This window comes from Vanellus vanellus, assembly GCF_965231255.1.
Source record: "Vanellus vanellus genome assembly, chromosome: Z".
Taxonomy (NCBI): Eukaryota; Metazoa; Chordata; class Aves; order Charadriiformes; family Charadriidae; genus Vanellus; species Vanellus vanellus.
In genome coordinates this window covers 70153460-70173928 of record NC_138908.1, presented here as the reverse complement: position 1 = coordinate 70173928, position 20469 = coordinate 70153460, and the positions used below count along the sequence as shown (strand labels likewise).

The 20469-nt window shown below is 42.0% G+C and overlaps 1 protein-coding gene across 1 annotated transcript in view; it reads right to left on the bottom strand.

Annotated features, from left to right (window-relative positions):
• The window catches only part of NIPBL (NIPBL cohesin loading factor), a 171435-nt gene that overhangs the window by 94861 nt on the left and 56105 nt on the right, over positions 1-20469 (bottom strand). The window contains exons 2-4 of the mRNA XM_082496966.1: positions 17096-17239; positions 14188-14353; positions 12898-13028 (exon numbers count right to left, since the gene is read on the bottom strand). Coding sequence (XP_082353092.1) covers positions 12898-13028; positions 14188-14353; positions 17096-17159 — 361 coding nt within the window. The 5' untranslated portion in view covers positions 17160-17239. The remainder of the gene's footprint in view (positions 1-12897; positions 13029-14187; positions 14354-17095; positions 17240-20469) is intronic.

The window sequence follows — 20469 nt, the reverse complement described above, 5'->3', positions numbered from 1 at the left end:
GACAGGGAACTGCTGGAGAGGGTGCAGCGTAGGGCTACCAAGAGGATTAGGGGACTGGAACACCTCTCTTATGAAGAAAGACTGAGGGAATTGGGTCTCTTTAGTCTGGAAAAAAGATGGTTGAGGGGGGACCTGATCCATGCTTATAAATACTTAAAGGATGGATGCCAGGAGGATGGGGCCAGGCTCTTTACGGTGGTGCCCAGTGACAGGACAAGAGGTAACAGGCACAAACTTGAGTATAGGAAGTTCCACCTAAACATGAGGAGGAACTTCTTTACCTTGAGGGTGGTAGAGGACTGGAACAGGCTGCCCAGGGAGGTGGTGGAGTCTCCATCTCTGGAGACATTCAAAACCCGCCTGGACGCGTTCCTGTGCAACCTGTTCTAAGGTGTCCCTGCTCTGGCAAGGGGGTTGGACTAGATGATCTCCAGAGGTCCCTTCCAACCCTATGATTCTATGATTCTATGTGACAGTCTGTTCAGTCAACTTGATAAAAGTCTGAAAAATCTAACTAAAAATCTAATCTAAAAATCTAACCTGTATAAAGACTGTTTTGACAACTGGACTCAAAAGAGAGGGAATATTGCTGCTACATTACCTGAAACGAAATATGCCAGCAATGGGGTGGGGGTGGGGGGAAGGTGGGGTGCCCGCTCAGGACACAAAGTGAAAGAAGCGTCCACATAATACATCCTTCTTGCATTATTTGTTAATCATAACAAAAAACAATTCTTGCTCTAACCTTAGTGTTGAACTACAGATCAATATGAACTTGGGAAAAAACATCAGCACAGAATCTGCTTGTGCAGAATTCACAAGAACTCAAAACACAGTGTTTAGCTTTCTGAAAATGCCTTTGTTTCCTGACAAAATGTACTGAACCAAGAATTTTATTACATGTTTAATGTAATTCTTTAGCCAGGTGATCTTCCTGTTCTTGCATCAGAACTGAAGGCTAGGAGAAATGGATTTGAGTTCACTCTGTCCATACTAATGCTGGAACTGACACTCAAGGGATCACGGTGCACAGACCCATCCCAGGCTGAGTAAACAGACAGGGGTTCCCACTGCCTTTGTTCCTTCTTAATGGTGGTGTCCTGGTTTGAGGTAAAACAGAACCAATTTTGTTCAGTAACTTCGCTTCTTAGCTGGGCCTCTCTAACTACTGAAATTAACTGCGTATTGTGCAGACACTGTTCACTCTCTCAGAGTGATAAGACCAATTGTTCATAGCTGATGCCCAGGCATGGTATGCAGAGAGGCTCCTGCTTATACTTATTGCTATAACAGCCAAGGCCAACCAACTTTGTTATTTGCCCCGCTGGAGGGTCGGAAGCGGAAAAGCATAGTGGGGTCCCACCTGCGGGGAGGAGCGGAAAGGACAGGTGACCCAAAACTGACCAACAGGGTATTCCATCCCATCTGCCTCACGCTCAGTATAAAAGCTGAGGGATCAAAGGGTCAGCCCTCTTCCTTCAATGGCCGACGTCTGAGGAGGACTCTGTTCGTCTGCCTGTGATCCCGATCCTGAATCCAGATCCGGAATCCAGTTCCCGTCCATCACTGAGTCCAGCCTGGGACCGCCCCAGTGCCAGCCGGTGTCGTGATTGTCATCTTGGGAGCTTGATACGGTTTTGTATATATTTTTCATTATTTCTTTTTATTGTATTATTAATATTTCATTAGTTTAGTTCCTTCTAAACTCGTAAGTCTCTTTTTCCTCCTCTGCCTCTCTCTTTGAAGAGGGGTAAAGGGGACCATCTGTCGGTCCCATTTCGGGTCCCTCAGGTCCCCAGTAGTGGATAGGTCCCTAGTAGTGGATTTTGGCCTAAACCACGACAGATTAATTGCTGCCCAACGTGGGGCCCAAGCAGTGCTCCACCAGAGCTGTGATAAATTGCCTGAATAGTTTGAATTCCAGCTTGCTCAGAGATTGGAACAGACAGCTTACATCATGTCGTTCTCAGACAAAATATTGTATCATGCCTTTAAACAGCTTTGTTTGACCTTAACACAGTCAACTTGGTTTAACCTGTCAAATGTGTTGCAAAGTTTATTTATTCTTTGTCTTTATATGTGAAGGTTTAAAGGTGCTGTTTTGTGTGGTTCACAATTCAGATGTATAACGTGATGAGTTGGGTAATGGCTCTACCTGTATATCTCAGGCATCATGTGATGTATTCTGTTATTAGTTACACTTTCAGTTCTACCTGGGGAATCCTTACTTCACCCTTTGGTAATTATACTAATGTGACACCATCAGAGCTGGGGCGTGGAAACCTTCTGGACTCTGAGGATACAGATGTTACCTTCTTAAGATCGTAATTTTGTTGTTGGTGCTCTTGAATGTGGTGCAGGGGTGGTTTCTTGTGAAACTTCGGCGCAGGGGGAGCCGTAGGGTACCGTGAGCTGCCGCCACTCAGACCCGCGCAGACGCTCGGCGATCTGCAGCGGCGCAAATCGCGGCCCCGCCCGGACGGCCGCAGCCGCCCCCCCGCCGCAACGGCACCGGCGCCGCCGGCACCACCGGCAGCCGCGCCCCCCCCCACTCCGCAACGGCACCGGCGCCGCCCGTCCCGGCACAAGCCGTGTCCCGTCCCGTCCCGTCCCGTCCCGTCCCCCTGCAGCGGCACAAGCCACGCCGCTGCCTGTCCCCGGCAAAAGCTACTCAAACTCCATCAAAATCGGTACAAGCTGCCCCGGTAAGCAGGAGGAAGAGAAAGAAGTCAACTCCTTCCCCTGTCCCTTATGACACGGACCAGCTCAAGTCAGACAGCTTGGGAGAAAGTTATGAGGGAGATCCAGGAGAAGGCCCTTCTAGAGCAGATCCTGGAGAGGGCCCTTCTCGGGCAGCCTCACCACAAGAGGAGTCAGATGTAGAGGTAGTTGTTAAACCCTTCTCTATGAAAGATCTGAGAAATATTAGGAAGGACTTCAGTCGTCAAGAAGGTGAAACCCATATCTCCTGGTTGCTCCGATGCTGGGATAGTGGGGCAGATACCCTAGATTTAGATGGCAGAGAAGCTAGGCAATTGGGAAACCTGGCCAAGGATGGATGTATCAATAAAGGGATTGGGAGAAAGACAAACACTCTCAGTCTCTGGAGGCGACTGGTGTCAGCCATAAAGCGCAGGTATCCCTTTAAGGACGATATCGAACGCCATCCAAGTAAATGGACCAACATGGAAAAAGGTATTAAGTACCTGAGAGAAGTGGCTGTGCGAGAGGTGATTTATAGTGATGGGCAAGTGATTGTAGACCCTGATGAAATGCCATGCAAACGATCTATGCTAAAAGAGTTTGTACAAAGTGCACCATCAACATAGTCCCACGCATTGTCAACAATGGTCTGGGGAGGATCTGATACTGACACACCAACTGTAAATGAAGTGGTTAATAAGGTACAACAGTATGAAGACAGTCTCTCTCGTCCCTTCTCTGTGGCAGCCACAGAAAAGCTGACTGTGACCACTGAGAAAATGACTGAGAAAATAGAGCAAATGACCCAGAAAATAGTTGAGCAAAATGATAAACTGTTTGATAAACTAACCAAGGTGGAGGAAAAACTCCATTCTTTCCCTGCACAGCCCCATGTTGCAGCTGCTAAGAAAAAACACCCTCCTGCTCAAGAGAAAAAAAACCCTCCTACTCAGGAGAAAAACCATCCTCCAACTCAAGACCAATCTAACCCATTCCGAGATTTCCTGTGTCTTTGCCTCTGCAACTTTGGAGAAAACATGAGGAAGTGGGATGGAGAACCTACCTCAGCCCTACAGGCACGGGTGCTTGAGTTGCTAAGTAAAGCAGATAGAAGAAGGGATTCTTACAGGAGAAAGGCTGCTCCAACCTACGGTAGGCGATCCTACAGACCAGGTAGGAACCGATGTGATAATCGTAGATACTACGGTCAATGTTAGAGGTGCCCTGCCTCCAGCCAGGAGGAGGAGAGGGACAATCAAATTTATTGGACTGTGTGGATTCGATGGCCTGGCACATTAGAGCCACAAAAGTATAAAGCCCTGGTGGACACAGGTGCACAGTGTACCCCATTGCCATCAAATCATAAAGGGGCAGAAACGGTGACTATTTCTGGAGTGACAGGCGGATCTCAAGAACTGACTGTATTAGAGGCTGAAGTGAGCCTAACTGGGAATAAATGGGAGAAACACCCCATTGTTACTGCTCCACATGCTCCGTGCATCCTTGGCATAGACTATCTCAAGAGAGGTTATTTTAAAGAACCAAAAGGGTATCGGTGGGCTTTTGATATAGCAGCTGCAGAGACTGAGGATGTTAGACAGCTGTCTACCCTACCCGGTCTTTCAGATGCCCCCTCTGTTGTGGGACTGCTGAGGGTTGAAGATCAGCAGGTGACAATTGCTACTGCCACGGTGCATCGACGACAGTATTGCACCAACCGAGACTCCCTGATTCCCATCCATACCCTGATTCGCCGGCTAGAGAGCCAAGGAGTGATCAGCAAAACTCGGTCACCCTTTAACAGCCCTATACGGCCAGTGCAAAAGTCTGATGAGGACTGGAGATTAACAGTAGACTATCGTGGCCTGAATGAAGTCACACCACCACTGAGTGCTGCTGTGTCAAACATGCTACAACTTCAGTATGAACTGGAGTCAAAGGCAGCCCAATGGTACGCTACAATTGACATTGCTAATGCCATTTTCTCTATTCCTTTAGCAGCAGAGTGCAGGCCACAGTTTGCTTTCACCTGGAGGGGTGTCCAGTACACCTGGAATCGACTGCCCCAGGGGTGGAAACACAGCCCTACTGTTTGCCATGGACTGATCCAGACCACACCGGAGAAGGGTGGAGCTCCAGAACACCTACAATACATCGATGACATCATTGTGTGGGGTAATTCAGCAGAAGAAGTTTTCCACAAAGGTAGGAAAATAATTAAGGTTCTTCTGAAAGCAGGTTTTGCCATTAAAAAAGGTAAGGTCAAGGGACCTGCACAAGAAATCCAGTTTTGGGGAATTAAGTGGCAAGATGGCCGTCGCCAGATCCCAATGGATACGATTAACCAAACAACATCTATGTCCCCACCTACTAACAAAAAGGAAACACAAGCCTTTTTAGGTGGTGTGGGTTTTTGGAGAATGCATATTCCAGGTTATAGCCAGATTGTGAAACCTCTCTATGAAGTGACTTGAAAGAAAAATGAGTTTATGTGGGGCCCTGAGCTACGACAAGCCTTTGAGCAAATTAAACAAGAGATTGTGCTTGCAGTAGCCTTTGGACCAGTCCAAACTGGACAGGACATAAGAAATGTGCTCTACACCGCAGCCTGGGACAATGGCCCTACCTGGAGCCTCTGGCAAAAAGCACCAGGGGAGACTTGAGGTCGACCCCTGGGATTCTGGAGTCAAGGATATAAAGGCTCCAAGGCCAACTATACTCCAACTGAGAAAGAAATCTTGGCAGCATATGAAGGAGTTAGAGCTGCTTCAGAAGTAATTGGTAATGAGGCACAGCTCCTCCTGGCGCCCCCATTAACAGTACTGGGCTGGATGTTCAAGGGTAAAGTTCCTTCTACTCATCATGCCACCAACGCTACCTGGAGTAAGTGGGTTCAGTACGAACTGGAGTCACGCAGCAAGCTCAAATAGGAAACCCAAATCACCCAGGAATCATAGAATTGATCACAAATTGGCCTGAAGGCAAAGACTTTGGGATGCCACCAGAGGAGGTGGTAACACGTGCTGAGGAAGCTCTACCATATAATGAACTCTCAGATAATGAGAAACAGTATGCTCTGTTTACTGATGGATCTTGTTGTATTGTAGGAAAACATCGAAGGTGGAAAGCTGCTGTGTGGACTCCTACACGACGAGTCGCAGAAGCTGCTGAAGGACAAGGTGAATTGAGTCAATTTGCAGAGGTAAAAGCCATACAGCTGGCATTAGACGTTGCTGAACGAGAAAAGTGGCGAATACTCTATCTCTATACTGACTCATGGATGGTGGCAAATGCCCTGTGGGGGTGGTTAAAGCAATGGAAGCAGAGCAACTGGCAGCGCAGAGGTAAACCCATCTGGGCTGCTGAACTGTGGCAAGACATTGCAGTCCGGCTAGTGAACCTAGTCATAAAGGTATGTCACGTAGATGCCCATGTACCCATGAGTCGGGCCACGGAGGAACATCAAAACAATCAGCAAGCGGATCAGGCTACTAAAATTTTCCAGACAGACTTGGACTGGGAACATAAAGGTGAACTAGTCTTAGCTCAGTGGGCCCATGACACTTCCAGTCATCAAGGAAGAGATGCAACATATAAATGGGCCCGTGACCGAGGGGTGGATTTAACCCTGGACACTATTGCGCAGTTATCAATGACTGTGAAACATGCGCCGAAATCAAGCAAGCTAAATGGTTAAAACCTTTGTGGTATGGGGGACAACGGCTGAAATATAAGTATGGGGAAGCCTGGCAAATTGATTACATTACACTCCCTCAAACTCGCCAGGGTAAGTGCTGTGTGCTTACAATGGTGGAAGCATGTACGGGATGCTTGGAAACCTATGCCGTACCTCATGCCACTGCCCGGAATACCATCCTGGGCCTTGAAAAGCAAGTCTTGTGGCGACGTGGCACCCCAGAAAGAATTGAGTCAGACAAAGGGACTCATTTTAAAAACAATCGTATAAGTAATTGGGCAAAAGAACATGGCATAGAGTGGATATATCATATCCCCTATCTGCACCAGCTTCTGGGAAGATTGAGCGATACAATGGACTGTTAAAAACCACCCTAAAAGCTATAGCAGGTGGAACCTTTAAAAATTGGGACAAGCATTTAGAGCAAGCTACCCGGCTAGCTAACACCAGAGGATCCATCAACCGAGCTGGTCCTGCTCAATCAGACCTTTTACATACCTGTAGAAGGGGATAAAGTCCCTGTGGTGCATGAAAGGAATTTGTTAGGGAAACCTGTTTGGGTTTTTCCTGCTTCAGGCAAAAGCAAACCCATTCGTGGGACTGTTTTTGCCCAAGGACCTGGATGTACTGGTGGGTGATGCTGAAGGATGGAGAAGTTCTATGTGTACCTCAAGGGAATTTAACCCTTGCTGAGAACACTCAATCCTGAGCTGTATGATGCTGATCACTACATAATACTAACAGCGTTCAATAAGAGTTTTTCCAGATAATACAGTGGTGATGAAACCTGAGCTAGCTTCATCAAGTGGCGTCCAGCAAGCACTTCAAGATGAACATGCTACCCATGGGCATAAACCAGAATGAATTTTGTACCATCTTTCCTGCCCTGAGATGAGATCCTGCAATCATGAACTAAATGGATTTAAACTTTTGTACATAAACATAAATCGTAGATGAGTGACCTGCATGTATCCATATCATATATATATAATCTGTGTGTGTAAATTTGATAGATAAAAGTAATAGTAATATGAACAAGATGCAAATGGTATGGAATAAGGGGTGGAATGTCCTGGTTTGAGGTAAAACAGAACCAATTTTGTTCAGTAACTTCGCTTCTTAGCTGGGCCTCTCTAACTACTGAAATTAACTGCATATTGTGCAGACACTGTTCACTCTCTCAGAGTGATAAGACCAATTGTTCATAGCTGATGCCCAGGCGTGGGATGCAGAGAGGCTCCTGCTTACACTTATTGCTATAACAGCCAAGGCCAACCAACTTTGTTATTTGCCCCGCTGGAGGGTCGGAAGTGGAAAAGCATAGTGGGGTCCCACCTGCGGGGAGGAGCGGAAAGGACAGGTGACCCAAAACTGACCAACAGGGTATTCCATCCCATCTGCCTCACGCTCAGTATAAAAGCTGAGGGATCAAAGGGTCAGCCCTCTTCCTTCAATGGCCAACGTCTGAGGAGGACTCTGTTCGTCTGCCTGTGATCCCGATCCTGAATCCAGATCCGGAATCCAGTTCCCGTCCATCACTGAGTCCAGCCTGGGACTGCCCCAGTGCCAGCCGGTGTCGTGATTGTCATCTTGGGAGCTTGATACGGTTTTGTATATATTTTTCATTATTTCTTTTTATTGTATTATTAATCACAGAATCACAGAATCACAGAATTATCAGAGTTGGAAGGGACCTCTAGAGATCATCTAGTCCAACTCCCCTGCTAAAGCAGGATTGCCCAGAGCACATTACTCAGGACTGCATCCAGGCGGGGCTTGAAAATCTCCAGAGAAGGGGACTCCACAACCTCCCTGGGCAGCCTGTTCCAGTGCTCTGTCACCCTCACCGTAAAGAACTGTTTCCGTGTATTTGAACAGAACTTCCTGTGTTCTAACTTGTGCCCATTGCCCCTCGTCCTGTCACTTGGAACCAATGAAAAGAGCCTGGCTCCATCCTTCTTCAACCCACCCTTTAGATACTTGTATGCCATAATAAGGTCTCCCCTCAGCCTTCTCTTCTCCAGGCTAAAGAGTCCCAGCTCTCTCAGCCTTTCCTCATAAGGGAGGTGCTCCAAGCCCTTAATCATCTTAGTTGCCCTTCGCTGGACTCGCTCCAGCAGTTCCCTGTCCCTCTTGAACTGGGGAGCCCAAAACTGGACACAGTATTCCAGTTGTGGCCTCACCAGTGCCGAGTAGAGGGGGAGAATGACCTCCCTCGACCTACTGGCCACACTCTTCCCTATGCAGCCCAGGATTCCATTGGCCTTTTTGGCGACAAGGGCACATTGCTGGGCCATGGATAATTTACTGTCTACCACAACCCCCAGATCCTTCTCCTCCAAGCTATCTCCCAGCAGGTCAGCCCCTAACCTGTACTGGTGCCTAGCATTCTTCCTCCCCAGGTGCAGGACCTTGCACTTGCTTTTGTTGAACCTCATTAGGTTCTTCTCTGCCCAGCTCTCCAGCCTGTCCAGGTCACGCTGGATGGCAGCACAGCCCTCTGGGGTGTCAGCCACCCCACCCAGTTTGGTATCATCAGCAAACTTGCTGAGGATACACTCTGTCCCCTCATCCAGGTCATTAATGAATATATTAAACAAAATAGGACCAAGTATTGACCCCTGGGGGACACCACTGGTTACAGGCCTCCAACTAGACTCTGTGCCGCTGATCACAACCCTCTGAGTCCTGTCCCGCAGCCAACTCTCAATCCACCTCACTGTCACCTCATCTAGCCCATACTTCCTCAGCTTCCTAATGAGGATGTCATGGGAGACAGTGTCAAAAGCCTTGCTAAAGTCAAGGTAGATGACATCCACGACTTTCCCCTCATCCAGCCAACCAGTTATAACATCATAGAAAGCTATCAAATTGGTCAAGCACGATTTACCCTTGGTAAATCCATGTTGACCACTTCCAATAACTTCCTGTTCCTCAACATGTTTGGAGATGACATCCAGAATGAGTCGCTCCAATACCTTCCCAGGGACAGAGGTGAGACTAACCGGTCTGTAGTTCCCTGGGTCCTCCTTCTTGCCTTTTTTGAAGATTGGAGTGATGTCGGCCTTCCTCCAGTCCTCAGGCACCTCTCCTGTTCTCCATGACCGTTCAAAGACGATGGAGAGTGGTCTAGCAATAACATCCGCCAGCTCTCTCAGCACTCGCGGATGCATGCCATCAGGGCCCATGGACTTATGAATGTCCAGCTTGGCCAAGTGGTCTCTGACACGGTCCTCCTCAACTGAGGGAAAATCTTCCACTCTCCAGACCTCCCCCTTTGCCTTCAGAGGGTGGGATTCATGAGGGACAGCTTTAGCAGTGAAGACCGAAGAAAAGAAGGCATTCAGTAACTCTGCCTTCTCTGCGTCCTCCACCACTAGGGCACCTGCCTCATTCACCAGCGGGCCTACATTTTCCCTAGTCTTCATTTTTCTATTGATATATTCAAAGAACCTTTTCTTATTGTCTTTGACTGCAGTGGCCAAGCTGAGTTCTGATTGAGCTTTGGCCCTTCTCATTTTCCCCCTACATAGCTTTGTTATATCTTGATAATCCTCATAAGTTGCCAACCCCCTTTTCCAGAGAATGTAAACTTTTCTTTTTTTCCTGAGGTCCAGCCAAAGTTCTCTATTTAGCCAGGCTGGTCGTCTTCCCCGTCTGCTCGTTTTTCGAGACAAGGGGATGGCCTTCTCCTGAGCTTTTAAGAGCACCTGCTTGAAGTACGCCCAGCCTTCCTGGGCACCTTTGCTCTTCAAAACTGCCTCCCAAGGGACACTCTCGACCATGCTCCTAAGCAGGCTAAAGTCTGCCCTACGGAAATCCAAGGTGGCAGTTCTGCTGGCTCCCCACCTTACGTGATCAAGAATTGAAAATTCTATCATTTCGTGATCACTGTGCCCAAGGCGACCTCCAACCTTTACATCCTCCACAAGACCTTCTCTGTTAACAAACAGTAGGTCCAGTAGGGCACTTCCCCTAGTTGGTTCCTTCACCAGCTGTGTTAGGAAGTTGTCTTCCACACACTCCAGGAACCTCCATGACTGTTCCCTCTCTGCTGCATTGTATTTCCAGCAGACGTCTGGGAAGTTGAAGTCCCCCACAAGAACAAGGGCAGATGATCGTGAGACCTCTGCCAGCTGCTTGTAGAATACTTCATCGGCTTCTACATCCTGATTAGGAGGTCTATAACAAACTCCCATCACAATGTCTGCCTTATTAGCCTTCCCCTTAATTTTTATCCATACACACTCAGTGTTGTCATCCACACTGTTAAGTTCCTGGCATTCAAAACTGCCCCTAACATAGAGGGCCACCCCACCGCCTCTTCTTCCTTGCCTATCCTTTTTGAAGAGTTGGTAGCCATCCATTACAGCACTCCACTTGTGTGTGTCCTCCCACCATTAGTTTAGTTTAGTTTAGTTCCTTCTAAACTCATAAGTCTCTTTTTCCTCCTCTGCCTCTCTCTTTGAAGAGGGGTAAAGGGGACCATCTGTCGGTCCCATTTCGGGTCCTTCAGGTCCCCAGTAGTGGATTTTGGCCTAAACTATGACAGGTGGGTATTACAAATACTGGCTCAGAGTACCCAGCGCTGACTTCACCACATGCTGGACTCAACAGAAGCCAGAAGGACAATATTCAGAAGGAAGACAGTTAGGAGAGCAGAAGAGATGAATTTGGAATACTAGAAAAGAGTCTAAATTTTGTTCTTCTACCTGGCAGAACGCATTACATAAGTTCTCTACCAAACCCCCAATTGTTCTAGAAATCACGACTCTACAGAGGCCGAAGAAAACACAGCCTTTGCCACCGCAACACATCAGTATAGTCTCCTTTGGCCTTGGACATCCGAATGAGACATAGTAACAGCTAATAAGGTTACCACAACACGCCAGCACTGAACTTAAAGATTCACCTAAATCCAGGTAAGAGTGTGGCCTTTTCCCATTGAAAAGAAAGCTTTTTCAAGTCAAGGGACTTCTTCCTCTCAAAATACTTTATCTACAGCTTTTAAAGACATTTAAAGTCTGATCTCTTCTCGTTCTCTGAAACTACTTTGTTAACTTTTAGTAAAATAACATCAACTATTCTTTTAAGTTTCATGTTGAATTATGTTTTACTTTGTACTAATACCTTCCTTCAAGCATAGGCTAAAGCACATTTACTACAGATAGAGGTGCTTTTATTTGATTAAGGATGATTCTTAACCTACTGAATTAAGCTGCAAAAGAGTTTCTCCTCGTGAAGCACAGAACTGGCAATAATTAGAAAGAAATTAACTAGCTTTGTCTCCTTTCTTTCAAAAGCCTCTACTGGAACAGATAATTTAAAAAATTATGTCTCCCTTTTGCACTGGCAAAAATTATTTTACTCTACAAAAGTGGTGGAAAACTCTAATTCAAGCATATGTTTTTTCTTGGACCACTCTGCAAACTGGCAAGACAATCACTACTCTTCTCACAGCTGGAAAAATCAAACTCTGCCACAGCTACTCCTAAACGCAGGAGGATCTGGATGTTTTCAGAGATTAAATTTCAGGATATTTGTAGCAATGAACTTACAAATATTTAGCACTGCCTTTCATGTTTTCATTCAAAGAATTTTCTGCCTTCTTTCAAGGAACTTTACATATTCTGTCCTTAGCAAGTTCTTTTCAAATATTTTATGTCGTTTTACTCACGAGGTTAGGTGAATGAACCTAATAATCTCATTTTATTTCTCTTCCCCCACCCTACAGTTCCTATCCCCTGTGGACTCCAGTAACACTTCTATCTCTATCTCTATAGTGCTAGCAAAGCTTTATCATCACACTGCGGAAACTCTGAAAATCCCCCTACTCATTTCATAATTTGGTATCTAAAGAACATTTTTCAGGCACAAGTCTCCAGATCTACAACTAGAAACTGTCCAATGAATCCTTTGCCTGGTCTCTCTGCTTCTTCATCTTTGCTGTCAGCAGTGTAGCTCACTACACCTCAGAAGACGATCAGCTGTCAAAACAGTAAAATCTGTAGGGCATCACAAATTGCTGAGACGAGGAATGGCAGGGAGGAGCTGTTAAGTATGGTTCATTCATCCCTACCCCAGAACTATTAAGAACTACTACTGCAATGACACGCTGTAATCATACAGATTTTCAGTAAGAACAAGGCATGTTTTTCCAACTATAATTATTTACTAAGACAAATACGTGAACCTAGCCACAAAGAAATTAAAATAAAATAATTTTATAATAAAATCCAGCCACTCATCCTAGAGATTAAACTTCGTAGTGAAATTAAACATTTTTTACAAAATTAGCTGGTAGAGTTTATTTCCAAGCTTATTCTAATACAATCTTTCTTAGAAGATGTCAAGATACATAGCTTTATATCACTATCAAATACAAGGTAAGGCATAAATATCACCGTTGTGCTCCATATATATTTGTTGTTAGTATCAGTCCACTAAACTTACAGAACAACATAAAATGCGATCAATAAATAATCAAAAATCCTTACCGCTTTGTACCCCGTATCTGTTTTGCATGCTTTTCTCCCTGAAAACATTAGGATTCCTTGCCAGGATAGCCTGCAGCAAGACTGGTATATCTCCCTCTGGATCATCACTGCCAAGGTTATCTTTCAACTCTCTGGAATTGTGGAAGTAAGCAAATAAAGAGGCAAATGCATTTTCAAATTATAAGAAACTATGAGTCAAGTAAAAAAAAAAGAAGAAAAACAAAAAAACAAAATCAAAATGAAAAAAGACAATTTACTGTTAAAATATAGAAAAAAACAAGTCTGCAAAGCACTGTTCCCTGCCTCTGTATTTTTTTTCCTCTCTTCTTTAAGGAATAGCAGAAGAGGTATTCCTACTAGTCTTCAAAATTCTTTTCTTTTACCAAGTTCTTATATATACATGCTGTCAGTTTCAGACTATTACAAGAAGGGGTTTTTGCCCACTTTTATATCATAATCTTCTCCATAAAAGAACATTTTGGTATAACATCAAGAGAGTATTATTGTAAGAGTGAAAATAAGATATGCATGCATGTATGACATTCAGGTTGCAGCCCAATGCTTTGAGAATCTTTTATTTGAAAAAGGGAAATTGGCATATCTTTGACATCACAGGATTCCCTCTGAACGATAAAAAAAGGTAATGGATTTTCAATTAATGCATCCTTGCTTTCACTTATTGTTTGCTTTGAGGACTTTTAAAACCTACTTCCATTTGATCAAAACAATTAATTGGAACATGTAGGAAAAAAAGGGGTTGTCAACATAAGTCAAGACACCAGAGAAAATGAAAAAAAAAAAAAAAGAAAAAAAAAAACCAACCCAAAAAGAGAATACATTAGCATACTTGCTCATTCAATTCTTAAAGCATTTAAGTTCAATACCTAATCAGAATTGACCTGGGTCTTACACGGGTGTCTCAAAAATTTTTATTTTTGTGTAATACTGAGTATATAATTTGTCTATGCGCATTATTAACCGAAGTAGAACACAAATGAGTACTGCACAATCAGGACTATGGTCTGCACTCCTAACTAGCAAGAATAGAATAAGAAGCAGATCTATAAAATAACCCTCACAGTTATACACAAGGACTGGAGGACAATTATTAGTGTTCTTACTGACTGAAACATTTGACTCATGCATAGCAGTCATCTACTAAGCAAGCCTAATAAAACCCCTGCATGTTCTAATTTTCAGATTCTCACAAATATCCTTCTCAATCCAGTTAATTTTGATTTCAAGGAATAAGGACGGTGATCTGACATAGCTGAAGTTCAAAATACATACATGTGATCTGTTGACACCTGATTGAGACTGTGGACAAGCTGTGAAACCAGATTTTCATCCCTGCAAGCCAGAAGGCAGTTCACCTCTTCCGCTATCCGTCCATTGAAAAGCAGGCTTTTTGTTGTTGTAGCAGGTAAAGGTGATGGAAGAGGCAGCTGGTTCAAAACTGTTATCAGAAAACAGAAAGGAGTTAAGAATCATTTCATGAAATATAAGCATACAAATATGGACACTTTCTTACTCCCTCATGTGATTAAGAAAGTAAACTTGACAACTACATTTAAAATACAGGGAAGATTGCTGAATTTTTTTTTTTAATCATGAACACACACACACACACACACACACAGAGGCTGGACTCTGTTTTAAATAAAGTAATGCAGTCAAGTCCATGAGTTATGTTACTATATTATTGTAAATATTTAACTGTGCTAAGGCAAGTATTATGAATAAAAACATATTGTTAAACATTCCAGAATATTAAGTTATTTAATATTTTATGGCAGTTTTCTCTTGGAGCCAAAAGCCTTGATAAAGGAAGGAAATGTAAAATCCTTGTAGTTGTGTGCAGTACTGTAAGTGCATTGAGCATATCCTTTAAGTTTTCTACTCTGATCTTCATATTTAATTAGTGTTCCCACTTTGTATGGTCAGGGTAGATTAAAAAAACCAAACAAACTAAACCCACCAAAAAAAGTAACCCAACAACCAATTTCAGGCACTGATTAAATGATCAGCTTATTCTTCTCTTGTATTTATTTCTACGTAAGTCATCTCAAGAAAAGGCTAGTATATCTTTGATTGGTATGGTCACTAAAATGTCGATTCAATCAATATACCTATTCACAAATCTTGGTAAAAAGATTTAATGAAAACACCCATGACAGTATGTCAATCAGATCAGAAACGAGCACACTATACTTTCAGAGGGCATTCTTACGTCTACAGATGTAACAAGGAAGTGTACCATATAAGAAGCCTTGAGCAGGTGATTGGCAGAGCTACACAGACAAGACAGTAAGCGAGAAGAGGCCAAAAAGCTAGTTACATAGAAAAGGTCACTTTCCTGGGTCCATAGAAACAAGGTGACTCTTAAATTCAAGTTCCTGGGCTGATTACAGCTCTGAGATAAAGATTTTAACTGAACCACTAGAAATAGCTTAAAAAAAACCCCAACTTAAGTGAAATATACTCTTTTGGCTCCTCTATATTTTGAAATTTTTTATTAAAAAAAGGGGGGGAGAAATTCCAGTATTTTCCTCCCTATATAATGTATATGATTACTGTATTTAGAATTAAATAGCAATTCCAATATAAGTGCATAATATATTAGAATAGCTAGCTTTAATTACTTGCATCAGGTTACCTTGAATGTGCCAGGAACTTGGAAAAATTAGCAAGATAGCAAAACATATTTATTAAAACCATATAAACTCAGCTAGTTAACTAGCCTACTCTACTGCCTCTAGTCGTTATGTCCCCATGTTTTTAGGGCAACAGGTCTTGCCCATTCCAGTTCCTTCTTTTCACACAGAGAAAAATAAGGTGAAGCAATTACAAGCCTTCCTCTTTTAGCTGCTCCAGAGTTTCTAAACATCAGATAAATATGACAGATAAAGAAGTAAGCACACCTAACACACGGGCTAATCCCGCCAAAGGTAGTTCAGTGCTTAAAAAAACTCTTGCACCAGGAGTCTGGCCAGTGACTTCTACCAGTTAAGTATTTTGACTTTCTTTAGAACCTTACCTGCAAATACTTAATGCTGGAAAACTGCCCATGGCCCAGAAACTTATTATTTGCATCCCAATGGTCCATTATTAGACATACACAAAGATACATATATACACATCTAAATACATATGCAGCATCTTCCAATTTGATATTTCAGAATATCAGAAGGACATGAAGAATTGTGTTTTTTCCTCCAATACATCTGCTTTTTTTACTATAGGCAATTAAATTCAATTGCTGGGTACATACTTTCAGTGTCTCTTGGAAAGTCTCCAAATTTCAACATTACGCTCAAGAGAAGTGCCTGGGTCACTGTATCCAATTTTCCTCAGACAGACAACTCAGCTATAAAATCTTTTTTACACTTTATGAACAAGATGCATCTTTGTCTCAGCTGCTTATTGCAATGGTTGTTCTAGGATCTCACCATAGTAATAATAAATATCCTCTTATTTTTCACTATTAAATTTATTTTTGGTCACATTATCACCATTTGGTTTTGCGCCAGTATCAGCTTTCAATGTAAATAGTTCTCTTCCCTTCCTTGTATTTTGTCTTCCTGATGTATTTAAAGACAGTACACACACCTTATCTGTTCCTTTAACAGGCTGGACAGCTAAGAAAGAAGACTCAGCGGCTTATTTCCATTCTAGCAGCCATTCTTTGCACCTGTTAGTTACAACAACTTTTTTTGTACCTTGTCCAAAACTAAGGAACTAGGTTTCAAGTATATTCAGCATATTCCAAAACTCTCTTTAGGTAGCTGAGCATCAGTCTAATCCTCTCTCCCACTTTTCAGTGAAAATGATGAGATGTATGTTTTAGAGAAGTATTTTATCATTTATGCATCTGTTTTTATTTGTGGGGTACCCAGATATGCTACTGAATGATATTAAAAACAAAAAATTCCTGTATTTGGTTCAGTTTTCCTTAAGGGTTTTTTTAACCTACATTTCATTTCATTTCAAGTTTAAATTAGCATGTTTCACTTGAATGGATCTTTAAAATTCAAGCAATGACAAAATCAACATTTTTAATGCCAAATCTGACTTTGAACAGATTTACCTAGAAGAACTTTTAAAACAGAACTATTTTTAGTATTTTGAAAATGCAGGTATTTACTGAAGAGGTAGAAAACAGCATAGCAAAGGCAAAGAAAAAAAGAAGAGTACTTACGGTCTGTAAGACTAGCAATCCCTGCAAGAGTAGTGATGGGAACATGAGGCATATCCCCATTCATCCTGAAGTTCTGGGATAGTAGTGCCTACACAGATATTTTAGTTCAGGTGCCAGCTATCATTACTTCCCATCTCCCAAGCACTAAAAAAAAAAAAAAGAAAAAAAAAGAAAAAAAAACAAATGAAAATTCTCAGTTTACTTTTTTAGAATTTTAAATTCAGTAACATAAATGAAACACAGACTATATCCTTAGCTGCACACTAAGTAGATTTTGGCAAGAGTGGGTAGAACAATGTAGGTCTTAAATATCAAATAGTATTAAGCAATCAAAAGGCAAGGTTCTGGTCTCAGAAGCCGAGCCCTTCACCAAAAAAGATGCAAGATAAGGCAATCAAAAGAAAATTTGCTCAGGTTAAACAGTACTAACTCAAAAATTGGTAACAAAACATCTATTATTTCATACTGCAGTGGATAGCACTTAATGCATAACCAGTTTAATTAGCTTCTACATTCACTTCCCAGTTTTGCAGAAGGAGATATTTTTCATATAAGGCTAGCAAAACCAAAAGGAGTAATTAACAGATGAAAAATCAAGGAGTAAACAAAGTGATAAATACAAAATCTTAGTATATTTTAAAAGTAGCAGCTATTTTAAAATTGATATGAAAATATCTCTTTAATAATAAACACTGCCTTGTCAAACTACTACCAGAAACTGTATCACCCCCTCCACAAAAAGAAAAGATTTAGCCACCACTGAACTAGCTCATTTACTTCCTGTAAAACAGCACAGTTTATATTCAACTACTGAAAAAGGAATTTGTTCACCCAGTTTTCACTAATTATAAAGATCCCAACGGTAACAAAGTCCACACTGCTCAAAAAAAAAAAAAAAAGTCATCGCAATAATTTCAACTGCAGTTCCAAAACAAGAAACATTTACAAAGATCATACATTATAATCCACTATTATATTACTGAAATGACAAAAATGGAATATGAAATTTTTCTAAAGACAAACAAAATAAATTAAAGGGAAGGAATTTGATCTATATGATGTTACCTATCATTTACAGGCACCTGTTTTAACAATTTGGGAAACGGTAAACAAGACTTTTTTTGTAAGCATTTACATTATCTACTGAAGATGCTGAAATCATAATTTGTTTATGCTTACTTTACAAGCCAAAATTTTTGAGAACTACACATACAATAGATACATACCAAAAGATCAGTTCCATTTCCTTAGTAATTTTTATCTCATTCTTTGTTATACCACACCAATGGCTATATATAGGACACCACCGCTAATAAATACATATAGATTCCAAGCAAGACAAGGAAATCGAACGTTGTAAGTCTTTTTCCTGCTCAAAGTTTTCATGAACCACTGAAGTTGACTTTTCAAAGTTTCCCTATCCACACACAACTGAATTCTTTGAAATAAAATAACAACACTGAGGTTAAACAGAACTGACAATGAGTTGACTTCCTTTGCTGCACCTGCCACAGTCTCATTCTCACCACTAAATTTTGTATTAAAAATGTAGTACATTACAAGTACAGAAATGTAGTTAAGGCAACTGCTACACATGGATATTCTGTGTGGGTTGTTGTGTTTGGGTTTTTTTAATCCAGGAGAAAACAGCCTTTAAACACCCAGAGCAGTTTCTACTCGATACTCGAGGTGTTTTGCCCAAACCAAATACTAATATACACAGAATTTCAGTGGTTTCTTCGTTCCGTAAATAAGCAATTCTTAAAAAAAAAAATAAAGGACCTAACTTTTCCCACAATGAGTCTGCAACAGCAAGCCCACAGGAGCTAACATTTTTAGAATTTAAGTTTTCATTGAAAGGTTAGTAATTAAGGAAATTAAGGAACACCTTTCACACATAAATTATATGCACAATAAAAAGGTTATGTCTGATCATCACTTCTCTCCTGACTAAAACTGCATCAAAGCTGTCTAAGGCCACATCACTAGTCAGTATTATTGGAAATCCTGTATGTAGCACAGAAACAATGGAAAAGACAAGAAAAAAAAATCCACTCACTTTCCCTTCCTGATCACTTGGGAAAGCTGTAAACATCAAGAGGCTGTCACTACTAATTCAAGTTCTTTCCTGGTATTACTGCCACAATAATTAAATTATACAGGCATTCAATGGGAAAAAAATCCTGCAAAACCAGACACTTAAATCAGAAACCTTCTCCACAGGTACATGGTAAGAAACCTGAACTGGCAAGATCCAGAACGAAGTAGAGCAAGTGCAGTGAGCAAGAATAGTCAGGGGAAGAAAAAACTTTTTTGTAAGAGGAGCGTAGAAGGGGTTGGTTTGTTTAGCTAACAAAACAAAGGTCAAGAGGGGATGTGGTTGCTCTCTCTAAGGCCTAAGAAGGTTACAATGGAAGAATGCTACAGGGCAATGCTAACACAACAATTAATGCAGGCATGAATGCAAGCAAGAAGAAAATCAGAACTGAGCTCCTCACCATCAGAGCTGCCACTGTGGAACAGCCTTCCATTCCGAGTAGTAGAGATAAGCAACACTATTACTTTAAAGATGGATCACACAGATGTTACAGAAGGGACAGGATGTGGTTGCCTGCACCAGCTGGGAACTAAGCACTGTGATTCTAGAAGTCTGCCTCTTACACCACGAAGTTTTTGTAAGTATGATGATGTGAGTAAACAGATGAGAGTAAACAAAAGACAAAGAGCAACTGATGGGATTAAGTGATGGGATTAGTTTATACAACAAACACAGTATGAAGAAACCACATAGGAATATCTGGGTCCAAATATTACATCTGTTGTGTAAGAGCAAAACTGCATTTGTTATACAATTGGCAAACAAGGTGGGATTCAATTCCAGAACTAGAGACTGAGATCCAGTGAAACCAGAACTCAAATTTTATATCACTGAGAACATCAGTAAACTCACTCATTCAAGGAATTAAAAGTATCAGGCAGTTAGAGGAGAAAAATTGACAACTCAAGATCAGATTGTGTCATCTGAGTCCTCTCTGCAACTCACCTCTCTACATAGCCTGCGTTTCTCACCATAGTACTGGATTAATGGCAGAGCAGAAAACTAACAGGGAAAAAACCCAAAACCTCTTTAGAGAGAATGGACAGGTATGGGTAAAATCAAGGGAGGAAGACAGCACGCAAGTAAGTTGTGACTAATTTAGGTAAAGAGACAGTGATCATCCAGTGAAAAGACAACAACCAGGGAAGGATAAAAAAAACCAACCCAAGCAAACAAACAAAGAAAAAATTACCCCACAAAACAACCCAAGAAAAAAGAAAGAAACTGCAATTGTATTGTTTCAGATATTGCAGCATCTGACTACCAATGACACAAG